Genomic DNA, 23,995 nt, shown 5'->3' on the forward strand with positions numbered 1-23,995 from the left:
TTCCATTTAAAGAAAAATATACCTCACCCCATAAAAATTTACCTACATTTGTTTCCAATATTCCTTATTTCTTCCAGTGGATGAGTTACTGTCTGATATCATTTCCTTTCAGCCTTTCTTTTCAATTAGTTTGGCTGGCAATACATTTTCTGTCTTTATTTTGAAGGATAGTTTTGCTGGATATAGCATTCTTGATTGACAATTCCTGTCTTCCCAGACTTCAAATATGGCATTCACTGCCTTCTGGCCTCCACTGTTTCTCATGAGAAGTCAACTGTTAATCAAACTGCTCCTCTGAGATAAACCATATTTTGTTTTTAAGGTTTTCCCAATAGTTTGACTATAAAGTGTCTATGTGTTTCTCTTCATGTTTATCCTAGGTTTTATGGAAGTTCTTGAATCTGTCAATTGATCTTTTTCATCAAACTTAGGGAGTTTTTAGCGATTATTCTCCCAAATATTTCTATGCTCTCCCCTCTCCAACTCCCATTACACCTTGGTATGTTCAATGCTGTCCCACAGATGTCAGTGTGAAGCTTGCCTAAAATGAAACATGGACCTCTCTTTTAGAAGCATCTATATTTTTTCTTATTCCATTTAACTTTTAAAAAGTCACTGGCTATTACTTAAAAGCATAGTATTATATTCTCTTTCAAAAACAGTGAGGAGGATAGTACTTAGGTTTTTGTTTTATATACACAGGAACATAAAATATGACAAAGGTATACAGTAATAAAGGACCGGATGAAATGAAAACTGTTTCCGGTTGCAAAGTAAGAATTCTCTTCATACATACAGTGACTAAAGGGGAAATGAAAAAATGAGGGTGGAGCAGTAGTGCTCCTCTGGAACAGACAATGTTTATAAACTCTACATGTAATCTTTAATGAGTCATGTGCATTATAAAAAAGGGGTCATTATGGAGGAGGAAATGGCGACATGCTTTCTTTCGAGTGCCACATCTCTGACCATCAGATCTCAGGTACTTTTTGGCTCTTCGTATGAGCATTTTGAAAGAATGGAGCTACATAAACTAAAGGACAACCAAGAAATATAATTAATTCTTCATCAATACAATAAGGCAATGACAACTATTAAAATAATTTCCCTAATATAGTCAAAGGCTAATCTTAAATTCCATTTACATATTTATAGGCAAAGTGTAATTACCAAAGAATGGATAGCACAGAAACAAAAAGTGTCTTAAGTCTAGTTATTTTGAGAGGTTTTTCTAATACACATAATTATCAACAATTTATTATAAAAACCTACATATACAATTAAATACTTTTTCAAAAGTCTTTTAAAATATAATCAGGATGAAATATGTAGAAAGAGACATTTCAAAGTCATAGCAGTTACTACTGTTACAATATTTAATCATTTTTACAATTGGTCTGCTGGTCCATTTCAATTGAATTCATTCTCAGAACTATCACAAGACTTGATGAATTTCGTTTAGAGCAAAAGCAAGATGCTTAATTTTTGCTTCCAGTGCTTTCTTGTTCTTGCAGTTTTCTTGCAGAAGTCCACGCATTTCTTCTTCAACTTGATGAACCTAAATCAAATATAAATTTTACTTTCAAATTTCTTAAACACAATTATTTTAAAAATGCATTCTGAAAGAAAAAAGTCAAAAATTTATTCTTGTGCATTTTGCGATATTTATATAAAGCAGAGAGTAAAGGAAACTTGTTCAAATACTAATTGGGAAAACAATGTTTATGCTGTAGACACAGTACTTACATGTATAGTATCTATTTCTCACAGGTTCGGCGATGGACACATGGTGGTTTATTTACTCTATTTTAGAGCTTAGACAATTGGTTGAAGGCCATGCAGCTTCTCAGTAGCACATGTAGACAGAAACAGTCTTCTGGCTCCCTCTCTGCACTGTCCTGTGCTGCTGTGAGTGCTGAGTCATGAATCCCTCTGGCTCCATCTCTGCACTGTCTTGTGCTGCCATGAGCGCTGAGTCATGCATTCTTCTGGCTTCATGTCTGCACTGTCCTGTACTGCCATGAGTGCTGAGTCATGCATTCACCTTAAACACTAGACCCTTACAGACTTTCAAACTTGACATAACTTCCCTTCCCAATGATAATCTACTATAGTTTCAACAGCGTTTCTACAATTGCTGTTGGTGGTTATAAATTGCCATCTTTGCCCAGCTGGTATGGCTTAGCGGTTAAGCATCGACCCAGGAACAAAGAAGTCACTGATTTGATTCCCAGTTAGAGCACATGCCTGGGATTACAATCCCCAGTAGGGGCCGTGCAGGAGGTAGCGATCAATGATGCTTCTCTCTATCCTCCTTCCCCTCTCTCTAAAAATCAATGAAAACATATTTTTAAAAAGTGTTGGAAAAAAATTGCCATGTTTTTGAGGGGTCATTTAATCAGCAGAGTTCTGTGAATTCCCTACGTCCCGAGTGGTTCAGGATTCGAGCTCTGGAAGAGGGGCCGCACGCAAATGAAAGAGACAAGAAACAATAATTTGGAAATATTGGGGGACCAGGTGGGAGCCCAGCTCAAGAGGAAGGATCCACTGGGGCTCCGGCCTGGCCATCTTTTTATTCAGTTTGGGATACACTTATAGCCCCTTAGGAAGATAATTTCCAGGAACAGGCAGACTATCTTATCAGTAAGGATTTACATGACTATCTGGTGGGAAAGTTGCTTCAGTACCATTGTCTCCACTAAACAGTGGGTGTACAGCCCTGACCTTTGCCAGAGCTGAAAGGTCACCAGCCTTCCGGGTTCCTTGTCCACACCTCTCTGCTAGTGAAGACAATGGGCGGCTTCCCGCAGAGTTCTCTGTAATCAATACTATTCATTTCTGCTTGAAACTCTCTCTTCTATGATACAGCTCTCCCAAAAGGACTATCACAATGCCCAGCCCTCTTCCTAATCTCTAGATTAATATAAATCTTCCTAATATAGATTTCCTACTCTTTCTCCCCCATAAAGTTAATATTTCTCCTAATTTAAATTATCATTTATCTGTGATACCTCACATTTTTTTTTTTGATTGTCACATGTAAGTTCTGGTACCATTTATTTAACTCCTCAACAAATCTACCCCTTTAATTTTATGTCGTATCGGTGGGAGGTCTAAAACAGAACTCGGCATTTTCCTTTCAGCCAAGTAAGGGCCTATCCTGATACTTGACTTGGTACCTGATGTACCTTTGCCAAACCCTCAGTGGATCTTAAATAAAACATCTGAAACATCTGTTGATTTGACATGAAATATAGAACTAAGTTCTGAACAAGTTGTACTTCCTTATTCATTGTGATGCTTTCCAAAGCTCTCATCCGTCTCTCTTCACAGACTCCCGAGAGTCATGTCCACTAATCACACAACCTTGACTAGAATGATACAGAGGATTCCTGTCACTTTCTCTGGTTGGGCTGTTTTTTTTTTTTTTAAATATATTTTATTGATTTTTTACAGAGAGGAAGGGAGAGGGATAGAGAGTTAGAAACATCAATGAGAGAGAAACATCGATCAGCTGCCTCTTGCACACCCCATACTGGGGATGTGCCCGCAACCAAGGTACATGCCCTTGACTGGAATCGAACCTGGGACCCTTGAGTCTGCAGGCTGACGCTCTATCCACTGAGCCAAACCGGTTAGGGCTGGTTGAGCCCTTTCTAGCTGCTGATTTCTGAGTCTCCCATTGTACAGAAGAGAGTCTCTCCCTATCTGCGGGGACATGTCCCAAGACCCTGAAACCACAGATAGAACCAAACTTCCTATATGTTTCGGTTTTCCTGCACACACATACCTATGATAAAGCTCAATTTATAGAATAGGCACAGCAAGAGATTAACAACAAAATAGAGTATCTAGAGCAACAGACTATAATAAAAGTCATGTGATGTGTCTCTCAAAACATCTCACTGCATGGCACTGACCCTCTGTTCCTGAGACGAGGCGAGCTGATACAATGCCGCACCTGTCCCTGGATCGGCGGCCCCCCCTCACTGGCAGTGAATGGCCTGGTTTCAGGGGTCCCTGCCGAAGTCCTCACACAGGCACAGTGCATTTTGAGCAGCATGCTGCCATCCATGGGAACACGTTTTCTGTCCGTGTGTTCCACCCACAAATTTAAAGCCTTTTCCATCTTATCTAAGCACTTACCACGCTCTGAGGCTGTAACTTTTGCAGTTTGAGGTACAACAGCAAAACTAGCAGGAATTTCTTTTTCCTTCTTCCCAATTTCACGATAGAAGACTCGTTCTTACTGTAGATTTTAGCAACCTCAGCATACGATTTTTTTCTTTCCTTATTAAGTCCAGAATGTTCACCTTTCCACTTAAAGGAAGCGCTTTATGGCTTCTCTTTGGCATGTCCGAGTTGCCAGCATCACTACCTCTTGCGCTTTGGGGCCGTTATCAAGTAAAATAAATGTTACTTGAACACAAGCACTGCGATACCATGACAGTCGATCTGATCACCAAGGTGGCTACCGAATGACTAACGGGCGGGAGCAATACAGCCAGGAGGCACTGGACAACGGGACGATTCACATCTGAGACGATTCACGTCCGGGCAGGACAGGGAGGGCGGATTTCATCACGGGACTCAGAATGGTGTGCGATTTAAAACTTATGAATTATTTTTGGAATTTTCTATTTAATATTTCGGACAATTGAATGCATGTCACCAAAACCTCAGAAAACAAAACGGCGTGTGTGTGTGTGTGTTTGGGGGGTGGGGAGGGGAGGCTATTGTACCTGTTTCCTATTACCACTTCAAAATCAGGGAAAAATGGAATTTCACAACTGCCCCCTCAGTTAGCAGATATCAACAGAGGGGGGTCACATCAGAATCACCTGTTGAGTTTGAAAAACACCAGGGTCTGACCCCAAACTGTGAATGAAAATTTCAGGAGAAAGCTCATGCATGTGTATTATTAAAAGCTCCTTTGTCAATGATAGTAATATGACAAACGTGATAGTCCTGAGCCCTAATTAATGATAAAAGAGTACTTTTCGAGAACTTTCCCAAGGTAATGATGACTTGTGTTTAGTATACTCACTCCTCACCCTGCTCATGTGCAAGAAGGGGCTTCGCTATGAGACTGGTTAGGGAGATGGTGACTTTCACTCAGAGATCACAGAGCAGGTCCACACCAAGACCACTCATCACCTCGGTTTCACTGCAATTATATTCTACAACCTGACAACATTATGGCCTGGCTTCATGATAGTTTTGGCAACATTCTTCATATCTATTTGGTCATTAAATCATGCTGCCTTTTCTCTTTATCAGTCTCAATTTATTTAGCTGTAACAATTCAATAATGATAATCAAGTGCAATTTACTGATAATACCTTTAAATTTGCAGAATCAATATATTTTTGCTTTTCATTTTCCAGTTGTATTATTTCAGCGTGATGAGCTTCAACAATTGCCTCCACTTGTTTTTTAAAGGCATCATCCATGTAACAAAGCTTTTCCACAGCATCCCTGAAACAGAAGAAAGACCCGCACTCGGTGTGTATAAAAGTTAGGGTGCTTTTTCTTCAGAGATGGCAGCTCTCACGTTCATATTTCAATGGATACATAGTAGCAAAGGGCTCTCCATCTCCGGAACTCCAGCTACAAGCAACTCGACCTCCAGCAGAACCAGCCAGCAGCACAGGACAGGGACCCTCACGCCCATTTGTGAGTCTCGCCTCTGAGCTCCTGCTCTGGTCTCCAGCCCTGCGCCTGTGGGAGGGGACTGGAAGCGCCTTCCCAGGGGCTGCACCTCCTCCAGAGATGTGCAGTGTGACACTTATCTGAAGCGTATACTACAGGCAGCTTTACATTTATACGTAGATTAGAGGCCCAGTGCACGAAAATCGTGCACTAGGGTGGGGGGTCCCTCAGACTGGCCTGCGTCCTCTCACATTCCAGGACCCCTCGAGGGATGTCCACCTGCTCGGGCCTAAGCCTGCAAACATCCTTCTTGCAGTCTGGGACCCCTTGCTCCTTACTGCCCGCCTGCAGCAAAGGCTGCTGCGCTTGCCAGCCATGAGCCCGGCTTCTGGCTGAGAAGCACTTCCCCTGTGGGAGCACACTGACCACCAGGGGGCAGCTCCTGTGTTGAGCATCTGCCCCCGGGTGGTCAGTGTGCGTCATACTGACTGGTCGTTCCACCATAAGGTCAATTTGCATATTAGGGTTTTATTATATAGGAGGATGTGTCTGACTTCCCTGTGCTAATGCTTAACAGATAATACCCTAGGTCCATGGTCAGCAAACTGTGGCTCGTGAGCCAAATGCGGCTCTTAGGCCCCTTGAGTGTGGCTCTTCCACAAAATACCATGGCCTGGGCAAGTCTATTTTGAAGAAGTGGCGTTAGAAGAAGTTTAAGTTTAAAAAATTTGGCTCTCAAAGAAATTTCAATAGCTGTACTGTTGATATTTGGCTCTGTTGACTAATGAGTTTGCCGACCACTGCCCTAGGTTAATAAACACATTAGTGTTCACAAAAGTTTAGTACTAAAAGTTTCTTAGAGGCGGAGTACCACTTCCTTTATATTAAACTAGAGGCCCAGTGCATTAATTCATGCACGGGTAGGGTCCCTAGTGGCTGCTGGCTGCCGGCCAGGGCCTCCCTTCCCCCGGCTGCCTGCTGCCACTGGCCCCTGGTGGTCAGTGCATGTCTAACTCCCGGTCGGTCGAACTCCTGCCCATGGGGACAATTTGCATATTAGCCCTTTTATTATATAGGATATGAGTGACTTTGTTTAAAAAGTCCACAATGAACACTTTTCTGCTATTGGTTCTGAGCCGAGGCCCCTGGATAGCTGTGAAAGCACAGTGCAACAGGGCTATCAGCAGATGCTGCTGTCAGTCAAATCTTTCTGCAGAGAACACCACCTTCAATCTTAGGGAGTGAAAACACCAGGAGACCTGGAATGGAGCCACCATTATGGGAGTCTGTGCATAATGTCTATACCTCTCTATCTTGACAGGAACTAAACTGCGCTACATAGTTTCAAGGCTGTCAGCTTTATAAACTGTTGTAACAGGCCTAGTGACAGTGCACAGGTAAAACCTGCATTTCCTCTAGAGCACTTACAAAACCCACACAAGTGGCCCCAGGAACAGCTTCCTCCCCCTCTGAAATGAGCTCTGGCTTCTCTGGCCCAGAGGCCCAGACAACAAACTCCTTGGAGGGCCATACGCAACAGCCAAACACACCGACTGCTTTCAGGAAGACGGCATGAAACAATAAGCGCAGTAAAAAGACCAACGTACGGACAGTAATTACCATGTGCCAGGTACTGCACTTCCGCACAAACACAGACAACAGACACGGCCTTAAAGCTCACAACTATGCAGGAGGGAACTCAGACCTTCCCTTTATAGATGGAATAATGGAATGGAAATCAGATATTTGGCAAATAACTTCATCCAATATGTTTTTAGCTTCCCCTCATCTTTGCTCCCATCTGGCCCCTCCCCATTCCCAGAGGGCCTGGTGCCTGCGGGCTTCCTGCTTACTTTTGTAGTTCAACACTTTGGTCTCTTTCGGCTTTCAGCTTCCTTTCCTTGTTCTCAAATTTCTCCTTCACTTCCTTCACTTGCTTTTCCAGATTGCTGAGGAGCTCCCCTTTGTCGTGCCACTTCTGATTAAGGGTGCTGACAGGAGGAGAGGGAATGTCAGAGACAGAACTGGTCAGACAAGTCATTAAGCCACAGTTTACTTCTCAGCAGGAAACACCAAATACCTGTAAGCTTTTCTAATTTCTTCAAGTTCTAATTCCTTTACTTGCAACTGCTGTTTTAGTTTTGCTTTTCTTTCATTGTGTCTTTCTAGTTTCTCAATTATGTCATCCAGTTGCGAAGATTTTTCGTCAAGTTGTTCTTGAGTACATTTCTGTATTTCACAGATGTTTTCTTGTAATATTTTGATCTGTTCCTCTCTTTCCTGTAAACACTTCAAGAAAATAATAAGTACTTTATTAATCCAAGACTAGATGTCTCATTTCCTAATTAAATAGGTATGGTTTTAAATTACTTTAAAAACTACAAAAATGGATTCAAAGTTCAGAGTGTTTTAGAAAATATATACAGACTATTGTTTAGGGGCTATTAAGAGGGGAAATTTCTGTCCTACTCACACTTTTTATTTCAGGTAGTTAGTGATTACTAACCACACAGAGAGTAGAAGGGAAGGAGAAAGCAGCACAGTGGGAATTCAATTATGTCATTTTGCATTTGAATGAGTATGTTTTCAGGGGAGAAAGAAAGAAAAGTAGGTGCCTGACAGGGATACAGCAAAGACTGATGCTCACTGGATTAAACCATTTCCACTGCGCACACACTTTAAATAATGTCCGATTTCATCACTGAAATGTCACGGGCAAACAGACCTCACATCCCCCAGACTGAGGTGGACTTTTACTGTGTCTTCTGTGCTGTGAGTCAGGCACCAGGAGGGTCACCCGCCTGAGGCATGTGCAATGTGCCATGTCTGCGGGTCCCGCACGGCCTGCTGCGCGCCAGCACTGGGCTGCGGGTGTGAGCGTGGAGGAGGGTCTTATTTTTGCCCCGATTCTCCCTGCCCGACTTGCCTCTCATTCCTCTTGGGAAGAAGATGAGGCAAACAAATGCTGGACAAGCCTAACTGAGGGGATTCTCAGGGTCACACAGAACGTGGTGCAGCCCCTCAGGGTGTGACAGAGCTATCGGCTCTAAGCAAAGGCAGTCAGGTAGTCTTGACTAACGTCCACAGAAGCCATGAACTGTTTATTTTCTCCCACGACTCCCTGAAGTACCTAGGCGTGGGCAGCCTTGACACACATTATCAAGAACCCACAGAAGCCATGAAAGATTCTTATGAAATAACCCTCTTAACAACCAGAATAGCACCGCAGCACCAGGGTCTCGTGATCCAGGTGTACTGAAAAGTACCAAAATAACACGAGGAAGCGGCATTTTAAAGACTTTCAAACTTCCATAGTCAGAAGCTAACTAGAGAATCTACTCAGGTGAAAACATCAAACTCCAAAATCTGCATTTTAAGTCAGTGCCCCTGAAGTTACGTTAGGTTGACTTTACTGCTGAAGAAGCTCTGCCCAGCTACCTGTGTATGTCCTCGGGCTGAGGCGGCACCGGTCTGGCTGTGGGGCTGTCGAACCAATGACCCACGACTATGCCAAACATCCCCTGCTTTGCCTTGTGGAATTTAAGTGCAAACAGCCAGCTTTCTGAGTCTTATTTACCTTATTCAAAAGGCAATAAGCTGGGCTAGATTTTTAAGACAAGAGAAACAGCTTACTGCTAAAACATCTCAGTGCCTATCAGTGCAACCTGGCATGTATGAAAGATATATCTGAAATACTGGATATACTGAGACCACAGTTTCAATTGAGAGAACACCAATATCACTGTTCAAGAATACAATTCAAGTAGCCACACCCACATCTAGCTATGGAGTGAACAGGGTTCTTCATTTTATTTTTTAACAAATCTTTATTGTTCAGATTACAATTGTTTCTCCCTTTTTCCCCCCATATCTCCCCATCACCCAGTTCCCTCCCCCCCCATTGTCCTTATTCATAGGTGTATGATTTTTGTCCAGTCTCTTCCCATACCCCCCACACAGACACCCCTTTCCCCCTGAGAATTATCAGTCCACTCCCATTCTATGCCTGATTCTATTAAGTTCACCAGTTTATTCTGTTCCTCAGATTTTTAATTCACTTGATTTTTAGAATCACTTGTTGATAGATATGTATTTGTTGTTCATAATTTTTATCTTTACTTTTTTCTTCTTTTTCCTCTTTTTAAAGAATACCTTTCAGCATTTCATATAATATTGGTTTGGTGGTGATGAACTCCTTTAGCTTTTTCTTATCTGTGAGGCTCTTTATCTGCCCTTCAATTCTGAATGATAACTTTGCTGGGTAAAGTAATCTTGGTTGTAGGTTCTTGCTATTCATCACTTTGAATATTTCTTGCCACTCCCATCTGGCCTGCATAGTTTCTGTTGAGAAATCAGCTGACAGTCGTATGGGTGCTCCCTTGATGTGTCTTGGTGTGGTCCTCTTTGGATTCCTCTTGTTTGGGGTTCTGTCCGCTTCCTGAACCTGTAAGTCTATTTCTTTCACCAGGTGGGGGGAAGTTTTCTGTCATTATTTCTTCAAATAGGTTTTCAGTATCTTGCTCTCTCTCTTCTGGCACCCCAAAAATATTGGTATCCTTAAAGCCATCCCGGAGGCTCCTTATGCTATCCTCACACTTTTGGATTCTTCTTTCTTTCCGCCTCTCTGGTTGGGTGTTTTTTTCTTCCTCATATTCCAATCTTTGGTTTGACTCTTCGGGTGTGGTGGTCTACTCTGTATATTCTTTATTTCAGACAGTGTATGCATAATTTCTGACTGGTCCTTTTCCATTTTTTTGGTATTCTCATTTAGGTCCTTGAAGGTCTCTTCAAGTTTCTCGGCGGTTTTTAGAAGATTCTTGAGTAACCTTATAAATATGGTTCTGAACACTGTGTCGTCCATTAGTTTGCTTTCATCTATCTCTCCTATTTGTGACATACTTCGATGTCTCCACATTTTGATTTTGGCTGCCTCCCTGTGTTGATGGAGTGGCTTTGTGTAGTCGGTGACCTATAGGGGCCGGTAGCTCAGCTTCCCCAATCACCCTAGGTGGTCGCTCTTGGTACTCCCCTTTGTGGGCTGAGTGGAAAGTCTTGGTGTAGTTAAAAGCCCTGATTGCTGTTGGTACACTGGGAGGAATTGACCTTCGGTCCAATTGGTTGTGCGGGCCTGCTGTGTATATAACGGAAGAATTGCTGTGCTGGAGACACAGTAGGGCTTTGGTGCTCCCTGAGTCTGCCTCTTGAATGTGTCCCTTATGAGAGTGGTTGAAATCTGGTGTCGTCCACACCGACAGAAAAGTCACTCTCACTCTCCGACCGATAGCCGAGAGTCCCGTAGGCGTCTGGGTCCCCCGCGTGTCCCCAGAAACTGGAGTTCAGAGTGGTTGGGATTGTTGGTATCACTGGCGGGAGTTGATCTCCAAGCCAGTTGGCTGTGAGGATCAGCAGTGTCTCCGCTGGGAGAGCTTCTGTGCTCAGCTTGGATGGGGCGGAGTCTCAGGGTGGCGCAGATAAGATTTGGTTTCCCGTCTGCTCCGCCCTAAGAGGGGCGGTTTCTCCATGCCCGAATTAATGGCTGCGTGCCTCTGAGAGAAGGCAGCTTTCGAGCCTCTCCCGCTGCCTAACAGACCAGTTTCTCCCCAGCTGGGGCTGGATTTCAGTGCAGACCAGAGGTTTTGTTTTTCTCCCGAACAAGAAATCCAGTCACTGGGAGGGCTGTGCTCAGCTTGGATGGGGTGGAGTCTCAGAATGGCGCAGACAAACTTGGTTTCCGTCCGCGCCGCCCTAAGAGGGCAGGTTTCTCTGTGCCCTAATCAATGGCTGCACGCCTCTGAGAGAAGGCAGCTTTCAAGTCTCGCCTGCTGCCAAATAGACCAGATTCTCCCCGACCGCAGCTGGATTTCAGTGCAGTCGGGAGGTTTTGTTTTTCTCCCAAACGAGAAAGCTAGCCACGCAGCGTCTGCGGCGAGCAAGCCTGCCGCGTATTCAGCCGCCCGCCCTTTCTGCGCTCATGGATCTCCACACCTCCACAGCTCCTGAGGCTCAGCGTCCCCCTCTCTTTTTTTCTCTAGTTGTAGGTTTTCCACTCTGCCAGCTTTCCGATGCTTCTGGACGGTGTGCACTGTTTTCCAGTTGTAGTTTCAAAATTGTTGTGGCAGGCAATTAGGTGTTTACCTTATGCCGCCATCTTGGTTTCTCAGGGTTCTTCATTTTCTGTACTTGATGAAATTAAGAAGTTTCTTAAAAATAACTAAGGAAAAGGGCCTGACAACTCCTCATGGCGGCGGCTGCTGTTGGGGTGCAGTGGGGCAGTGACTGAGCTGGTGCCTGGCAGGCGTGCGCTGAGCCCGGGCCTGGCCTCCACGTGCCCTGGGCTCTGCACCCCTGATGCTGCTCGGGTGCTGACCCCGCTGGGCCGGGACAATGGTGAAGTATTTCCGGGGCCACAGCGTGCTCCAGAGTTCCCGGGACCAACCTTCTGGCAGCGGTACCCGAATCCCTACAGCAAACATGTCTTGACGGAAGACCTAGTGCACCGGGAGGTGACCCCTGACCAGAAGCTCCTGTCCCGGAGACTCCTGACCAAGACCAACAGGAGGCCCCCTGGGCCGAGCCACTATCTCCTGCCAATGTTGCTCACGCAGTGTACATCCTGGAGGATTCTACTGTGGACCCACAGAACCGGACCATGACCGCCTTCACCTGGAACATCAACCACGCCCGGCTGAGGGTGGTGGAGGAACGATGTGTTTACTGTGTGAACTCTGATAACAGCAGCTGGATCGAAATCCACCGGGAAGCTTGGGTCTCCTCTGGCTTATTTGGCGTCTCCAGAGCTGTCCAGGAATTTGGTCTCGCCCGGTTCAAAAGCAATGTGATCAAGTCCATGAAGGGTCTTGAATACATCTTGGCCAAGCTGCAAGGTGAGGCCCCTCCCAAACCCATGCTGAGACGGCCAAGGAAGCCGAGGCGAGGGCTGAGGAGACGGCACTGGCAGCTACAGAGGCCAAGGACCCTGCCAGCCAGGCAGCCACCCAGAAGCAGCAGCAGCAGCAGCAGCAGTTTGTGTAGCCAGCCCAGACCCTGGTGCGGCACCACCCCTACCCCACCTGCTGCACCCCTCTGCCCCTCCCCCCACCCCCCCCCCCCCGTATTTTATTATTAAAAGTCAACTTTCAGCCTGATCTACTCTCTGGGTAGTGGGTTGGAAGTGGTATTTGTTTGGCATCTACAGTGCATCAGACATGCTATCCATGTCTGGGCCAGGCCTGCTTCTTGCTGCATTGGACAGCCGAGGAGAGATTTGCCCAGGGTCACAGACTGCATGCAGGCAAAGTGGTCACAAACACTACTGTAAGCTCCATGAGGGCAGGGACCTTTTGTTTTGTTCTCGGCTGTGTCCCAAATATCTGGAACAATATCTAGCTCATAATAGACACTCAATAAATATTTGTTGAATTAAAAAAAATAAAAACTAAGGAAAAAAATGAAATATTAAGTGGTTATAAATTCTCTAAAGATTGAGTTCCTAACTTTATGGGTGATAATCCCACTTAGAAATTTCTTTAAAAACACCTTTTCACCCAGCTTGTGTGGCTCAGTGGTTGATTAGGAGGTCAGGGTTCGATTCCTGGGCAGGGCACATGCCCAGGCTGTGGGCTAGATCCCCAGTAGGGGGTGTGCAGGAGGCAGCCGATCAATGATTCCCTCTCATCATTGATGTTTCTATCTCTTCCTCTCCCTTCCTCTCTCTGAATTCAATAAAAATATATTTAAAAAATAAAAACTCCCTTTTCAGTTAGCTACTTTTACACTTTAAGAAGAAAATTTTGGAATTTAAGTTTGCTTTAGTGCTCAAGACAATCTTCAGAAAATTTCTCTGGAAAATGTCCACATATTGAAGCTTCTCTCAGGTGGGCCCAAGGAAGAAGGGGGGGTGCCACGGGCACACGGTGGCCTGGGGACAAGCATGCATCCTGCGATCTAGTCACATACCTTCACCTGTAGGAGGGCAGGTGTGTCATAAGTTTGAGAAGTGAGAGCAATACTGAGAGATATTAAGCAATGCTTGAAAGGCTATTTTAAACATATAAAACGTTCATTTTCTTGTGGTTCCTAACCCTTCATCAACACTGTTTCTAGTTATTTCAAAGGGCAATAAGAACATTCTTCATAAAACTTTGAAGAAAATGTAATTCCAAGTCAATACATGAATGCCACATATCACTTTTAAAAGTAAAGGAGGAAATAATGCAAAAGGAAACACATCACAACCTGTCTTAAATTCCACAACAGCTGGGACTCACACAGACAAAACGTTTACTGGACACTCTACTCTGATCCACAGATTCTCCAACCTGCCACATGCTGTCTTCCCAAAACAAAACGCCAAACTTACAGCTTTTAATTTTCCGATGGTCTCGGTTTGGTCCTCTATGATTTTGCACTTAATCCGCAGCGTGTCACTGTCTTGCTCATTGGTCTTCCGCAGAGACTCGTTCTCTTTGCATAAACTTTCGATCTGCGCCTCCAGTTTCCCACGATCCTGGGCCAGACAAGATCCTGGGAAGCAAACACCACCAGAGGCAAACTTTAGGAGACTGGAGGATTTGTCTTTTATGAACATCGAATTTCACAATGTATAACATGAGTACAAAGGAGAGCTGGCTAAAGAAGTGAGAGCTGTAACAGCACACAGTATGAAGAGGAAAGAGCCAGAAACAAAAGGCATCTCAGCCCTGTGCTGTTTGAAACCCTAAGCCACAATCGGAGAACAAGTGACAGGCGGTCCCATCTAACTGGTCAGGATATGGCACACGAACAGCCAGACCACGCGCGATACGATACCCCCATGTAGAATGACGGGTGAGCCTCGCTCCGTTAGAGCCAGCACCCACGGAGCGAATGTGGGGCCCTACAGCCGCTGGGCAGATTTCGATTGGAATGGACTGAGGTCGGTTAACCTAAGCGGACGGTGGTTTTCATCCATGCACCACTAGCATTTCTCCATATGTAACAAGGTAACTGTTAGCAAAAGAAACAGTTCTTAGAAAAGAACTGAAAGCTGCATCTGTACGAAATCATGTAAAATTACTGTATGAGAAAGAAATGTTTTCAACCACTTATTTCAGTGGCAGCACGAGAAAGGCAGGCCTGGGGAGAAAAGTAACCCAGTCACACCAGCAGGAGGAAAGCCAACCAGGACTCAGAGCGGCGACTGGTACATAAGCCACTTCCTGTTTCCAGGAGGTGGTGGCGGGGGCCTGACCCTGGGTGGTGGGGCAGGGAAGCCCTTCCTATATGCAGATTTGCTCCTTTAGAAGAACGGGCTCGTTTCCCTGTGAAATGTGAGCACTTTACCCTGTTGTGCCAGCTCCTGGCCCCACACTTTTCTCTCGGTCCTGAGGCCGTAAATCAGAGACTCCTTGGCCGCGAGCTCGGCAATCAGCTGGACTTTCTCGTGCTTGAGCAGCTCGATCTGGATGCTCTTCTGCTTGTCGTCTTCGATCAGGAGTTCAAGGGTGCTGATCTGATTCTGTATACTCCCCAGACATGGGAAAACGCAAGGCAACTGTTATACGTCAATGCTCCTATTCCTACTTTTTTGCATTTTATAGTAAGAAACATGTTATTTAAGCAAACACCAAGTAAATGTTCCTCAATTTTACATCAGAAGAAGTTTTAGTTTTATTACCTAAAGGTAAATGTAGGTCAGAAAATGAAGTAAAATATAAGAGGCCACTCCTTCAAACACTCTGAATTTTATTCTAACACCCTAAGAGCAACCACACCTGTAATCCTCAAAGTTTCTCAGTATTTATATCAGTAAGCTAGAGCAGTGGTCGCCAACCTTTCGGACCTCACGGACCACCAGTGGCGACCGCTGGCCCAGAGGTCACATGCAGAAAGGAAGTTCTCTTGGCAAAACATCCCTAATATTTAAAATGGCGACAACAGAAATTAATTTAAGATTATGTGTGGGTATGTCTAAAACACCACTACTACAGAAGTTAGTCCCAGCAACCCACATGCTGTTTCCCAAACCTCAACAATTTGAGCATCACCGTCACAACTTCTCTCACTGTGCAGCTGTGTTCTAGCTACTTAGCAGTTTCCTAGTTAACTCACTCATTATACTTAAACACTCTTAGGTATGCAGTTCACTCTGGGAAATCAGTTAACCTCCGCTCTATTACTTTTCATACATGCCAAGCACATACATAATTAGTATTATTAAAAGTTCAACATTGTGCACTTCCTAAAATCATTGCAGGCACTTGGGAACATGACATAACAAACAGAAAGGAGAATACAGCGTTACAACGACTTACCTGCAAGTTGGTTGCTGTTTCGTGTTTCAGTTTGGAGACTTCGGCAAGCTTTGTCTTTTGCTCCTTCACCATGCAGGCCAGATCTTTAATTAAAGAGGAAGACTCGTTTTCTTTCCGTTGAGCCCAAACAAGAGCATGCTTGCTCTTTGCTAACTCAGTTGCAACACTTTCAAAACCATCTTTAACCTATATTTCAAAATTGCATTATAAATAGCAGTTCTCCAAATATTTAGAAAATATTTGTTTCTGGCAACAACTTATTTCTTTCACATTTATTTATACATATATAGTTTTTATTGATTTCAAAAATGGAGAGGGAAAAAGAGATAGAAACATCAATGATGCGAATCATTGATCGGCTGCCTCCTGCACACCCCCTTCTGGGGATCGAGCCTGGAACCTGGGCATGTGCCCTTGACTGGAATCGAACCCTGGACCCTTCAGTTCGCAGGTGGACACTCTATCCACTGAGCCAAATCGGCTAGGGCACTTCTTTCATGTTTAGAATCTCAGAGGTTTAGCAAAATAATGTAATCACAGCACTCAGTGGGGCTGTGTGCCACACGGAGCACAGCTGCACTCAACATGTGGCAGAGGCCGAGGCCAGGGTCCGGCTGCAATCTCGGCCCTACAGCCACAGGGAGAATCCAGGTGTCCCCACGCTCTGCTCCTGACCACCACCATCTGACTGGGCTTTGGCAACGGTATGGAGAGTAGTGGTTATCTCAGGACAGACGCTGCAACTCTAGGAATTCAAGTGATCTGCTTAAGGCCATATAGCCAACATGTCCACAGAGCTACAACTTTAAAGTGGGGTCCTCTTATTACCCCATATCTGGCTGGTTCTGTTTTCAATAGGAACCTAAATGCCAATTCTTACATCTTTAAATCTTCTGGCTTCGAGAGTTAAAGCAATACGAAATTCATTCTCTAAATCCAGGTACTGCTGACTTAATGTGTCGATTTTTTCTTGGTATCCTTTGATCTCTTGCTCATGCTTTACCTCTTCTTTTGCCACTTCCTTGGCTATGGCTTCTTGGAACTCAGCATCACTAAAAAACGCCCTTGTTTCAAGTTCTTTCCTGGAATGAAAAACAAACAAAAATCACAGGATGCTGTTCTCCAGGAAAGAAAAACTTTAAAGTTTATTAAATACTAGAGGCCCAATGCACGAAATTCATGCAAGGGGCTTGGCCCTTGCAGTCCCAGCTGGCCCTTGCAGCCCTGGCAGGCTCTCGCAGCCCCAGTTTTGTCCGGAAGGTTGTTCGATGGTCGTTCTGCTGTTTGGTCTAATTAGCATACTAGCTCTTTATTATATAGGATTAGAGGCCCAGTGCAGTGCACGAATTCATGCACAGTGGGGTCCAGCCGGCCTGGCCCCAATCGGGTTGGATTGGGGCCAGGCCTGATGGGAGCTAATGGTGAGAGATTGGCCAGCCAGCCCACCCCAATCAGGGCCCAATCAGGGCCGGGCCAGTTAGGAGGAGGGGCTGCGGGCAATTGGTCAGCAGGCCCTGCCCGATTGGGATGCAGGGCCAATTGGGGGTCAGCAGCCAGGGGAGGGGCCGTGGGAGGTTGGCCGGCTGGCCCTGATTGGAGTGGGGGGGCTGATCGTGGGCGGAGCTGACTGGGGAGAGGGGCCGTGGGTCGATCGGGATGGTGGGGGCCCATTGTGGGTGAGGCCGGCCAGGGGGAGGGGCTGCAGGAGGTTGGCCAGCAGGCCCACCCCCTATTGGGGTGGGGGGTCAATCAGGGGTGGGGCTGGCTGGGGGGAGGGGCCAAGGGAAGTTGGCCAGCTGGCCCCACCCCCCGATTGGGCTGGTTTGCTGGCTGCAGTGGGTGTCATAGTGACTGGTCGTTCAGGTCATTACGGCTTTCCTGTCTCTGGTTTTTTATATATATAGATTATATGTTCCCTAACTGTCATCTAAGATGAGCTCCCTACCTTCAAACACAGAAACTGTGACAGGACAGAGTAGGAATGAGTTTTCCATGACTGTGCTCAGTGGATGGGATCAGAGGCATGTCCCTGGTCTAAGTTCCCAAGACATTCAGCACCACTGGATGGTGCCAGGGCTCCAAGCTGCACCTGCAGATCTCCATCCCTGTGCCTTCTGCTCTGGCTGAGTCTCTGACTACAATAAACACAGCCTGACTGGTATTAGTGGTTGGTTAAGGGGAAAAAAAACACAGTTAAACTGTGAAATTATTCACCAATCTTTTGATATAAGGCCAGTTTTTTCTTTAAATGTGAGCTCATTCCTTTGAGTTCACCACTATTTTTCTTGAAGAAACCAAGCCCATAATACAAAATCCACTATTTCCAGTCTGGGTTTCTTTAAACTAGAACAAGATGTTAAAAAAAGATATGTAAAGGAAACTATGTACAGATTTTTAGATTTTTTGTTTTCCTCCAATCTCTTATAGCTGTCTGCCCACACAGAGGATGCCAATCCCCACTCCCCTCACCCCCAAGCATCAGTATTTAATTTCTACATGACATCATGGAATTGGCTGGGGCAGCTGGAGACAAGCAGCTGAAAGTGTTCCCATCGCTGGGGACTCAGAGCAGGGCGGTGCATGAGGCCCAGGGATCCACTGGCCTGCCACCCTCTTCTGTAAACCAACTTTTACTGGCACACGGCCACGCCCACTGGTTTAAGTCCTGATGGCAGGAAAGGCAGTTAGGTGTGGCCTGCAAAGCCTGGAACCGTTTCTTTCTTTCTTTCTTTCTTTCTTTCTTTCTTTCTTTCTTTCTTTCTTTCTTTCTTTCTTTCTTTCTTTCTTTCTTTTTTTATCGATATGTTTCTATTGATTTTTTAAAGAGAGAGGAAGAGAGCAGGATAGAGAGATGGAAACATAGATAAGAAACATCCACTGCCTCCTGCATGCCTCCCCCCGCACCAGGGATGGAGCCGACAATCTGGGCATGCGCCCTGACCAGGAATTGTTCCTGGGTCAACACTTAACCACTGAGCACACCAGCTGGGCTGGAATCTTTTCTATCTGGCCCTTGGAAGGAAAAGTTTGTTAGCACCTGCTCCACAGGAGTCAAGAACCAGTAAGTGAGCATGCTGTCACTTGGAGATCCAATAAAAGCTTTCTGCACATGCCACTGACCAACTTTAGGTTGGGTTTGCGGAAATGCAGGCGCAGCTGCCAGGTAAGTACCCACACCTCAGTAAGTCACCTGTGTCTGTGAGCTGCCACTGCACTAGGAGGGGACCCTACCACATACACAAGCTGCCCCTCCCATGGGCTCTGCAACTAGCCTCCCACTGCCCATTCCTGGCTCCTGTTTGTGGAAGGAAGGAGGAAGGGGTAGGGGAACCAAGCAGCTTCTTTCCTTTGCTTGACTGTCCCCACTGCCTGGTGCGCTTTCATTCACCTGTGCTCTTTTTTTTTTAAATACATTTTTATTGATTTCAGAAAGGGAGTGATAGGAACATTAATGATGAAAAAGAATCATTGATTGGCTGCCTCCTGTACACACTGGGGATCGAGCCCGCAACCTGAGCACGTGCCCTGACTGAGAACTGAACTGTGACCTCCTGGTTCATAGGTCGATGCTCAACCTCTGAGCCACGCCAGCGGCGTTTACCTGTGCTCTTGCTCCTTCAGTGCAAGGAGGTCATGAAGCTGCTGCACCTGATCCTTTTCTTGCTGAAGGGAAGTTCGAAGCAAGTTAATTTCTCGGTCGGCAGCTGCCGCTTTGAGCTCCACCTCTTCGATAAGCCGCATCTGGGGAAAACGCAATTATAGGACTTAGGACAACAACCCCCTGCTTCCCTTGCCAGTTCCCCAAGGAAAAGTGCCTTCAAAACAGAACCTCGTGCCCAAACTGACTTTCAAAATGTCCTAGGGGATGATGCTGTGGTCACATCAGAGACAGCCCTGGCAGCAGCAGCCCTCGTTTGTCTGCTGCTCACCTCATCCAGATCAGAACGTGTGAAAGTGAGAGACCAAAGAGGAAAAGACACACAGAGACAGAGAACAGACTGGCACGGCTGTCAGAGGAGTGGGGTTGCAGGCCTGGGGGAAATAGGCTAAGGGATTAAGAGAAAAACATACAGATGATGTTTTACAGAACTGAACACTTGAACCTATAGAATTTAATTAATCAACTAGAGGCCTGGTGCACGAAATTCGTGCATGGGGGGAGGGGCAGGTGTCCCTCAGCCCAGCCTGCACCCTCTCCAATATGGGACCCCTCGAGGGATGTCCGACTGCTCGTTTAGACCCAATCCAGTTGGGATCGGGCCTAAACGGGCAGACGGACATCCCTCTCACAATCCAGGACTGCTGGCTCCCAACTGCTCGCCTGCCTGCCTTCCTGATTGCCCCTAACCGCTTCTGCCTGCCAGCCTGATCACCCCCTAACCACTCAGCTGCCAGCCTGATTGATGTCTAACTGCTCCCCTGCCAGCCTGTTTGCCCACAACTTCCCTCCTCTGCTGGCCTGATCACCCCTAACTGCCCTCCCCTGCAGGCTTGATTGCCCCCAACTGCCCTCCCTTGCAGGCCTGGTCCCTCCCAACTGCCCTCCCTTGCAGGCCTGGTCCCTCCCAACTGCCCTCTCCTGCTGGCCATCTTGTGTCCACATGGGCGCAAGATCTTTGACCACATGGGGCAGCCATCTTCTGTGTTGGAGTGATGGTCAATGTGCATATTACTCTTTTATTAGAGAGGATGTCACCCCAATAAATTCAATTAAAAAAAAACCTTCAGATGCCCCAAAGAGCCTTACATCTTGGCTCTGGGAACACAAGCCTTGCAACCTGCAACACGTCTACCAAGTCTTCCGACAGCTGTGAGTGCAGGAGCCTTCATTCAGCAGCTCCACAGCTAACTCGCATGGCAGTAAATCTGCACACACTAGCACCTCCGAGTCCACTGGACAGCAGAGCTGTTTCCGCCAGAGCCAGGGCCAGGCAGGACAGAAATACCTGTGCTGCCTGCTGCTGCCCTTTCTGCCGCTCCATCTTCTCCAGAGCTCGCTCCAGGGCTCTCAGGTGCCGGATGTGATCCTCCTGCTGATCTCTCGCTTTAATTAATTCAATAGTTAGTTTCTTAATTTCGTTTTGAAGTTTGTGAACCATAACTTCGAGTTGCACTTTGGAATTTCTCTCTTTAAAAATAATCTCCTTTAACCTAAAACAGAAATCGGATGCATATATTACTCATTTAAAAAGACAAAATCTGTAGTCAACATCAAAGGTCACAGTGGAGAGGGAGATTTGCAGTATGTTTCAAACTCTCACTAGATTAAAAAAAGGCGGAAAATCACAGTCCATGCCCCTCTCCCACCCCTGAAGCTAACACTGTGCCAAAAGGCACAGCATTCTTCCTGGATGAGCGGAACGTCGTCGTATGTGAACTTCATTCAACAGCAAACTTTGCTGAACTATCTGTTTCAGGCGCTGTGCTGGGTGTGGCCCTCCCGCCAGCAGGACGGAGGCGTACAGCTGTGCCTTCCAGGAGCTCTTGCTGGTCCTCACTCGGAAGGTGCATGGATCTACCTGAGCCCTCTGGCTGAGCCCGAATAAACAGGGCCTGCATGCTTTGTTCTGAACAAGCTGCGGAAGCACTGCAGCTTTAGCCACAACACGCCCGGCTCTGATCTCACCTCAGCTAGCTGAAATGGAGGTGTTCCCCCTGCGAGTTCACGCTCCAGGCTGGGACGAGCCCTTACCTGTCTGTGGTGAGCAGAGCCAGGCTGTGGATGTCCTTCTTTTCGTTTGCATGTTTATGCAGTTCATCAATGTAATCCATGAGCTTCTTTTCAGCTTGTTCAGCTTTCCACCTCTTCTCTCTCTCCTGGTCTAGCTGCTCGACAAGTATCTGAAAGGAAATAATAGTGTTGTGTGAACTTGGAAAAGTTATCTTGCCTCAATTTCCTCATTTACAATATGGAAATAGCAGCATCTCATTCAGAGGGCTGTGGGGAGGGTTAAACAAATCAACGGAAGTGAAGCGTACAGACCGTGCTAGGCACTTACTGACCACTCAGGAAAGGTTAGCTGCCATCACTGTCATGACAATTACTATTATTTTTCTCAACAGTAAAGCTTCTATACTTGAAAATAAGAGGAGGAAACCAATAGGTATGAAACAGTTTAAAAAGCAATTATATTATTGGAAGAACAGTGACATCACAATCAAGACCAGAACTTCACAAGTAAAATAAGGCCAAGTTAATAAAGCTATAAATAAATCAGTCCACCAAAAATTCTTAACAACATGAGAATGATTCTGGCAAATACTTAAGAATTTTAAAATTCTTAAATGCCTCTTAATCTGGGATCCACAGGCCCCTAACTGGGTTTCGGGAAAGTCCCTGAAAACCCGGAATTAGCACGCCTGTGGGGTGTCTGAGGCAGACTTCCCTGCGAAGCCCCAGATTTGCTTGGACACGCGAGTGCCTGAGAGCCAGAAGTTAGGAATGAACATTTAGACAGGCCTTCTTCTCCACAGGAAACTTAACACAGGGTCTCACTGGAATCTGATTTAAGTAAGTGTGTAATTGCCCTTCCTTCAAAAATTACACAAATAGTAACATCATACAACATCTGGAAACCAGGAAGGAAAAATAAACTAATCTCCATCACTCCAATAAAAACATGCGCTATTTTTCTGAGACTCCCTGTATTTTAAAACCAAGGTCATTTGCATGCATTTCTCCTAAGTCTTTTTCCCTACCCGGTAGGTGTCCTCTGGGCAACTGATGTTCACTTTCATCAGCTCAGTTCTCGGCTCCTCAACCTCTTCCAGTTGGCTACAGTTTGCCAGAGAGGAACATACATATAAGTCTTTAAAGAAAGGCTGCTTCATTTTACGACTGTAACTGCAAAGAATGGAACAGAAAATAACCCAAAGAATGTGCAGTGTTTATATTTTTCACAAGTGAAGGACACTCTATCCCAGAGAAAGGGTGGTTCTGTATAAATGTACACGGAGGCACAGAGCAAGTCTGAGTGGCAAGGCTGAGAGCCCTGTGGCTGCTGTTAGGAAAGTAGAGAGCTTTAAGGCGGAAGCGCAGTAGTAACTTGTGTGGGCCTCATCTGAATTTCTGAATCGGAAACAAGTACCTTATGGAAGGGCTGTTGTTTTTGTTGTAGTGCTTAATAGTCTGAATTGCTTTGGAATAATACGGGATTTTTGATCTTCGAGGAATTTTTCTATTGCATTCTTTTCTGTTTCCATAGTCACTTTCAGAAGTTATATCCATATCTCTTTTCAGCATCAGGTCTTTCTCGGGAACATTATCTATTAAAGAACTAGAAGTCTAGAATAAAAAACAAACAAAGCTTGATTCAGTATAAAAGACTAAAATTTGAAATCTCCTAAACTACGACGGGCTCTTACAAGATCAAGGGTTTATAAAGCCAGAAAGCTGGGAATTAAACATGGGGAATCAGCTTCTGGTGTGGACAAGTAAGCTCCTATGGTGGACTCTCAAGGTAACAATTATAAACTCTGGGAAAAACAAAAACAAAACAACGAACAAAACCTACTTGTAGGCCCTGAGAAATGAACAAATACAGGCTTGTTCTAGAGTCGTTGGCACGTGGGAAAATAACTAGACGTGGTGCTTCTGCCTCTGTGGTTTTAACCTGAGGACGTGGCCAGTGAACACTGTGCAGGGGCAAGGACGTGGCCCAGTGAGAGCTGTGCAGGGGTGAGGATGTGGCCCAGGGAGCGCTGTGCAGGGGCGAGGACGTGGCCCAGGGAGCGCTGTGCAGGGGCGAGGATGTGACCAGTGAACACTGTGCAGGGGCGAGGACGTGGCCCAGGGAGCGCTGTGCAGGGGCGAGGATGTGGCCAGTGAACACTGTGCAGGGGCGAGGACGTGGCCCAGGGAGCGCTGTGCAGGGGCGAGGATGTGGCCAGTGAACACTGTGCAGGGGCGAGGACGTGGCCCAGGGAGCGCTGTGCAGGGGCGAGGATGTGGCCAGTGAACACTGTGCAGGGGCGAGGACGTGGCCCAGGGAGCGCTGTGCAGGGGCGAGGATGTGGCCAGTGAACACTGTGCAGGGGCGAGGACGTGGCCC

The 23,995-nt window shown here is 46.0% G+C and overlaps 1 protein-coding gene and 1 pseudogene across 5 annotated transcripts in view; one reads left to right on the forward strand and one right to left on the reverse strand.

Moving 5' to 3' along the window:
- Positions 1 to 572: 572 nt before the first annotated feature.
- The window catches only part of LRRCC1 (leucine rich repeat and coiled-coil centrosomal protein 1), a 40,196-nt gene continuing 16,773 nt past the window's right edge, over positions 573 to 23,995 (reverse strand). Inside the window, exons 7-19 of one of the 5 annotated variants that reach the window (XM_028137544.2) lie at positions 23,033 to 23,229; positions 22,644 to 22,719; positions 21,637 to 21,785; positions 20,891 to 21,095; positions 19,546 to 19,685; positions 16,825 to 17,026; positions 15,945 to 16,130; positions 14,974 to 15,184; positions 14,012 to 14,175; positions 7,733 to 7,941; positions 7,506 to 7,643; positions 5,343 to 5,478; positions 573 to 1,558 (exon numbers count right to left, since the gene is read on the reverse strand). In XM_028137544.2, coding sequence (XP_027993345.2) covers positions 1,436 to 1,558; positions 5,343 to 5,478; positions 7,506 to 7,643; positions 7,733 to 7,941; positions 14,012 to 14,175; positions 14,974 to 15,184; positions 15,945 to 16,130; positions 16,825 to 17,026; positions 19,546 to 19,685; positions 20,891 to 21,095; positions 21,637 to 21,785; positions 22,644 to 22,719; positions 23,033 to 23,229 — 2,136 coding nt within the window. In that variant the 3' untranslated portion in view covers positions 573 to 1,435. Of the gene's footprint in view, positions 1,559 to 5,265; positions 5,479 to 7,505; positions 7,644 to 7,732; positions 7,942 to 14,011; positions 14,176 to 14,973; positions 15,185 to 15,944; positions 16,131 to 16,824; positions 17,027 to 19,545; positions 19,686 to 20,890; positions 21,096 to 21,636; positions 21,786 to 22,643; positions 22,789 to 23,032; positions 23,230 to 23,995 lie in introns of those variants that run through there. The other 4 variants (XM_028137542.2, XM_008160377.3, XM_028137548.2 and 1 more) reach the window with 4 other exon arrangements.
- On the forward strand, positions 12,037 to 12,684 carry LOC103303364 (PRELI domain-containing protein 1, mitochondrial-like; annotated as a pseudogene).

Source organism: Eptesicus fuscus, chromosome 19, assembly GCF_027574615.1.
Source record: "Eptesicus fuscus isolate TK198812 chromosome 19, DD_ASM_mEF_20220401, whole genome shotgun sequence".
Taxonomy (NCBI): Eukaryota; Metazoa; Chordata; class Mammalia; order Chiroptera; family Vespertilionidae; genus Eptesicus; species Eptesicus fuscus.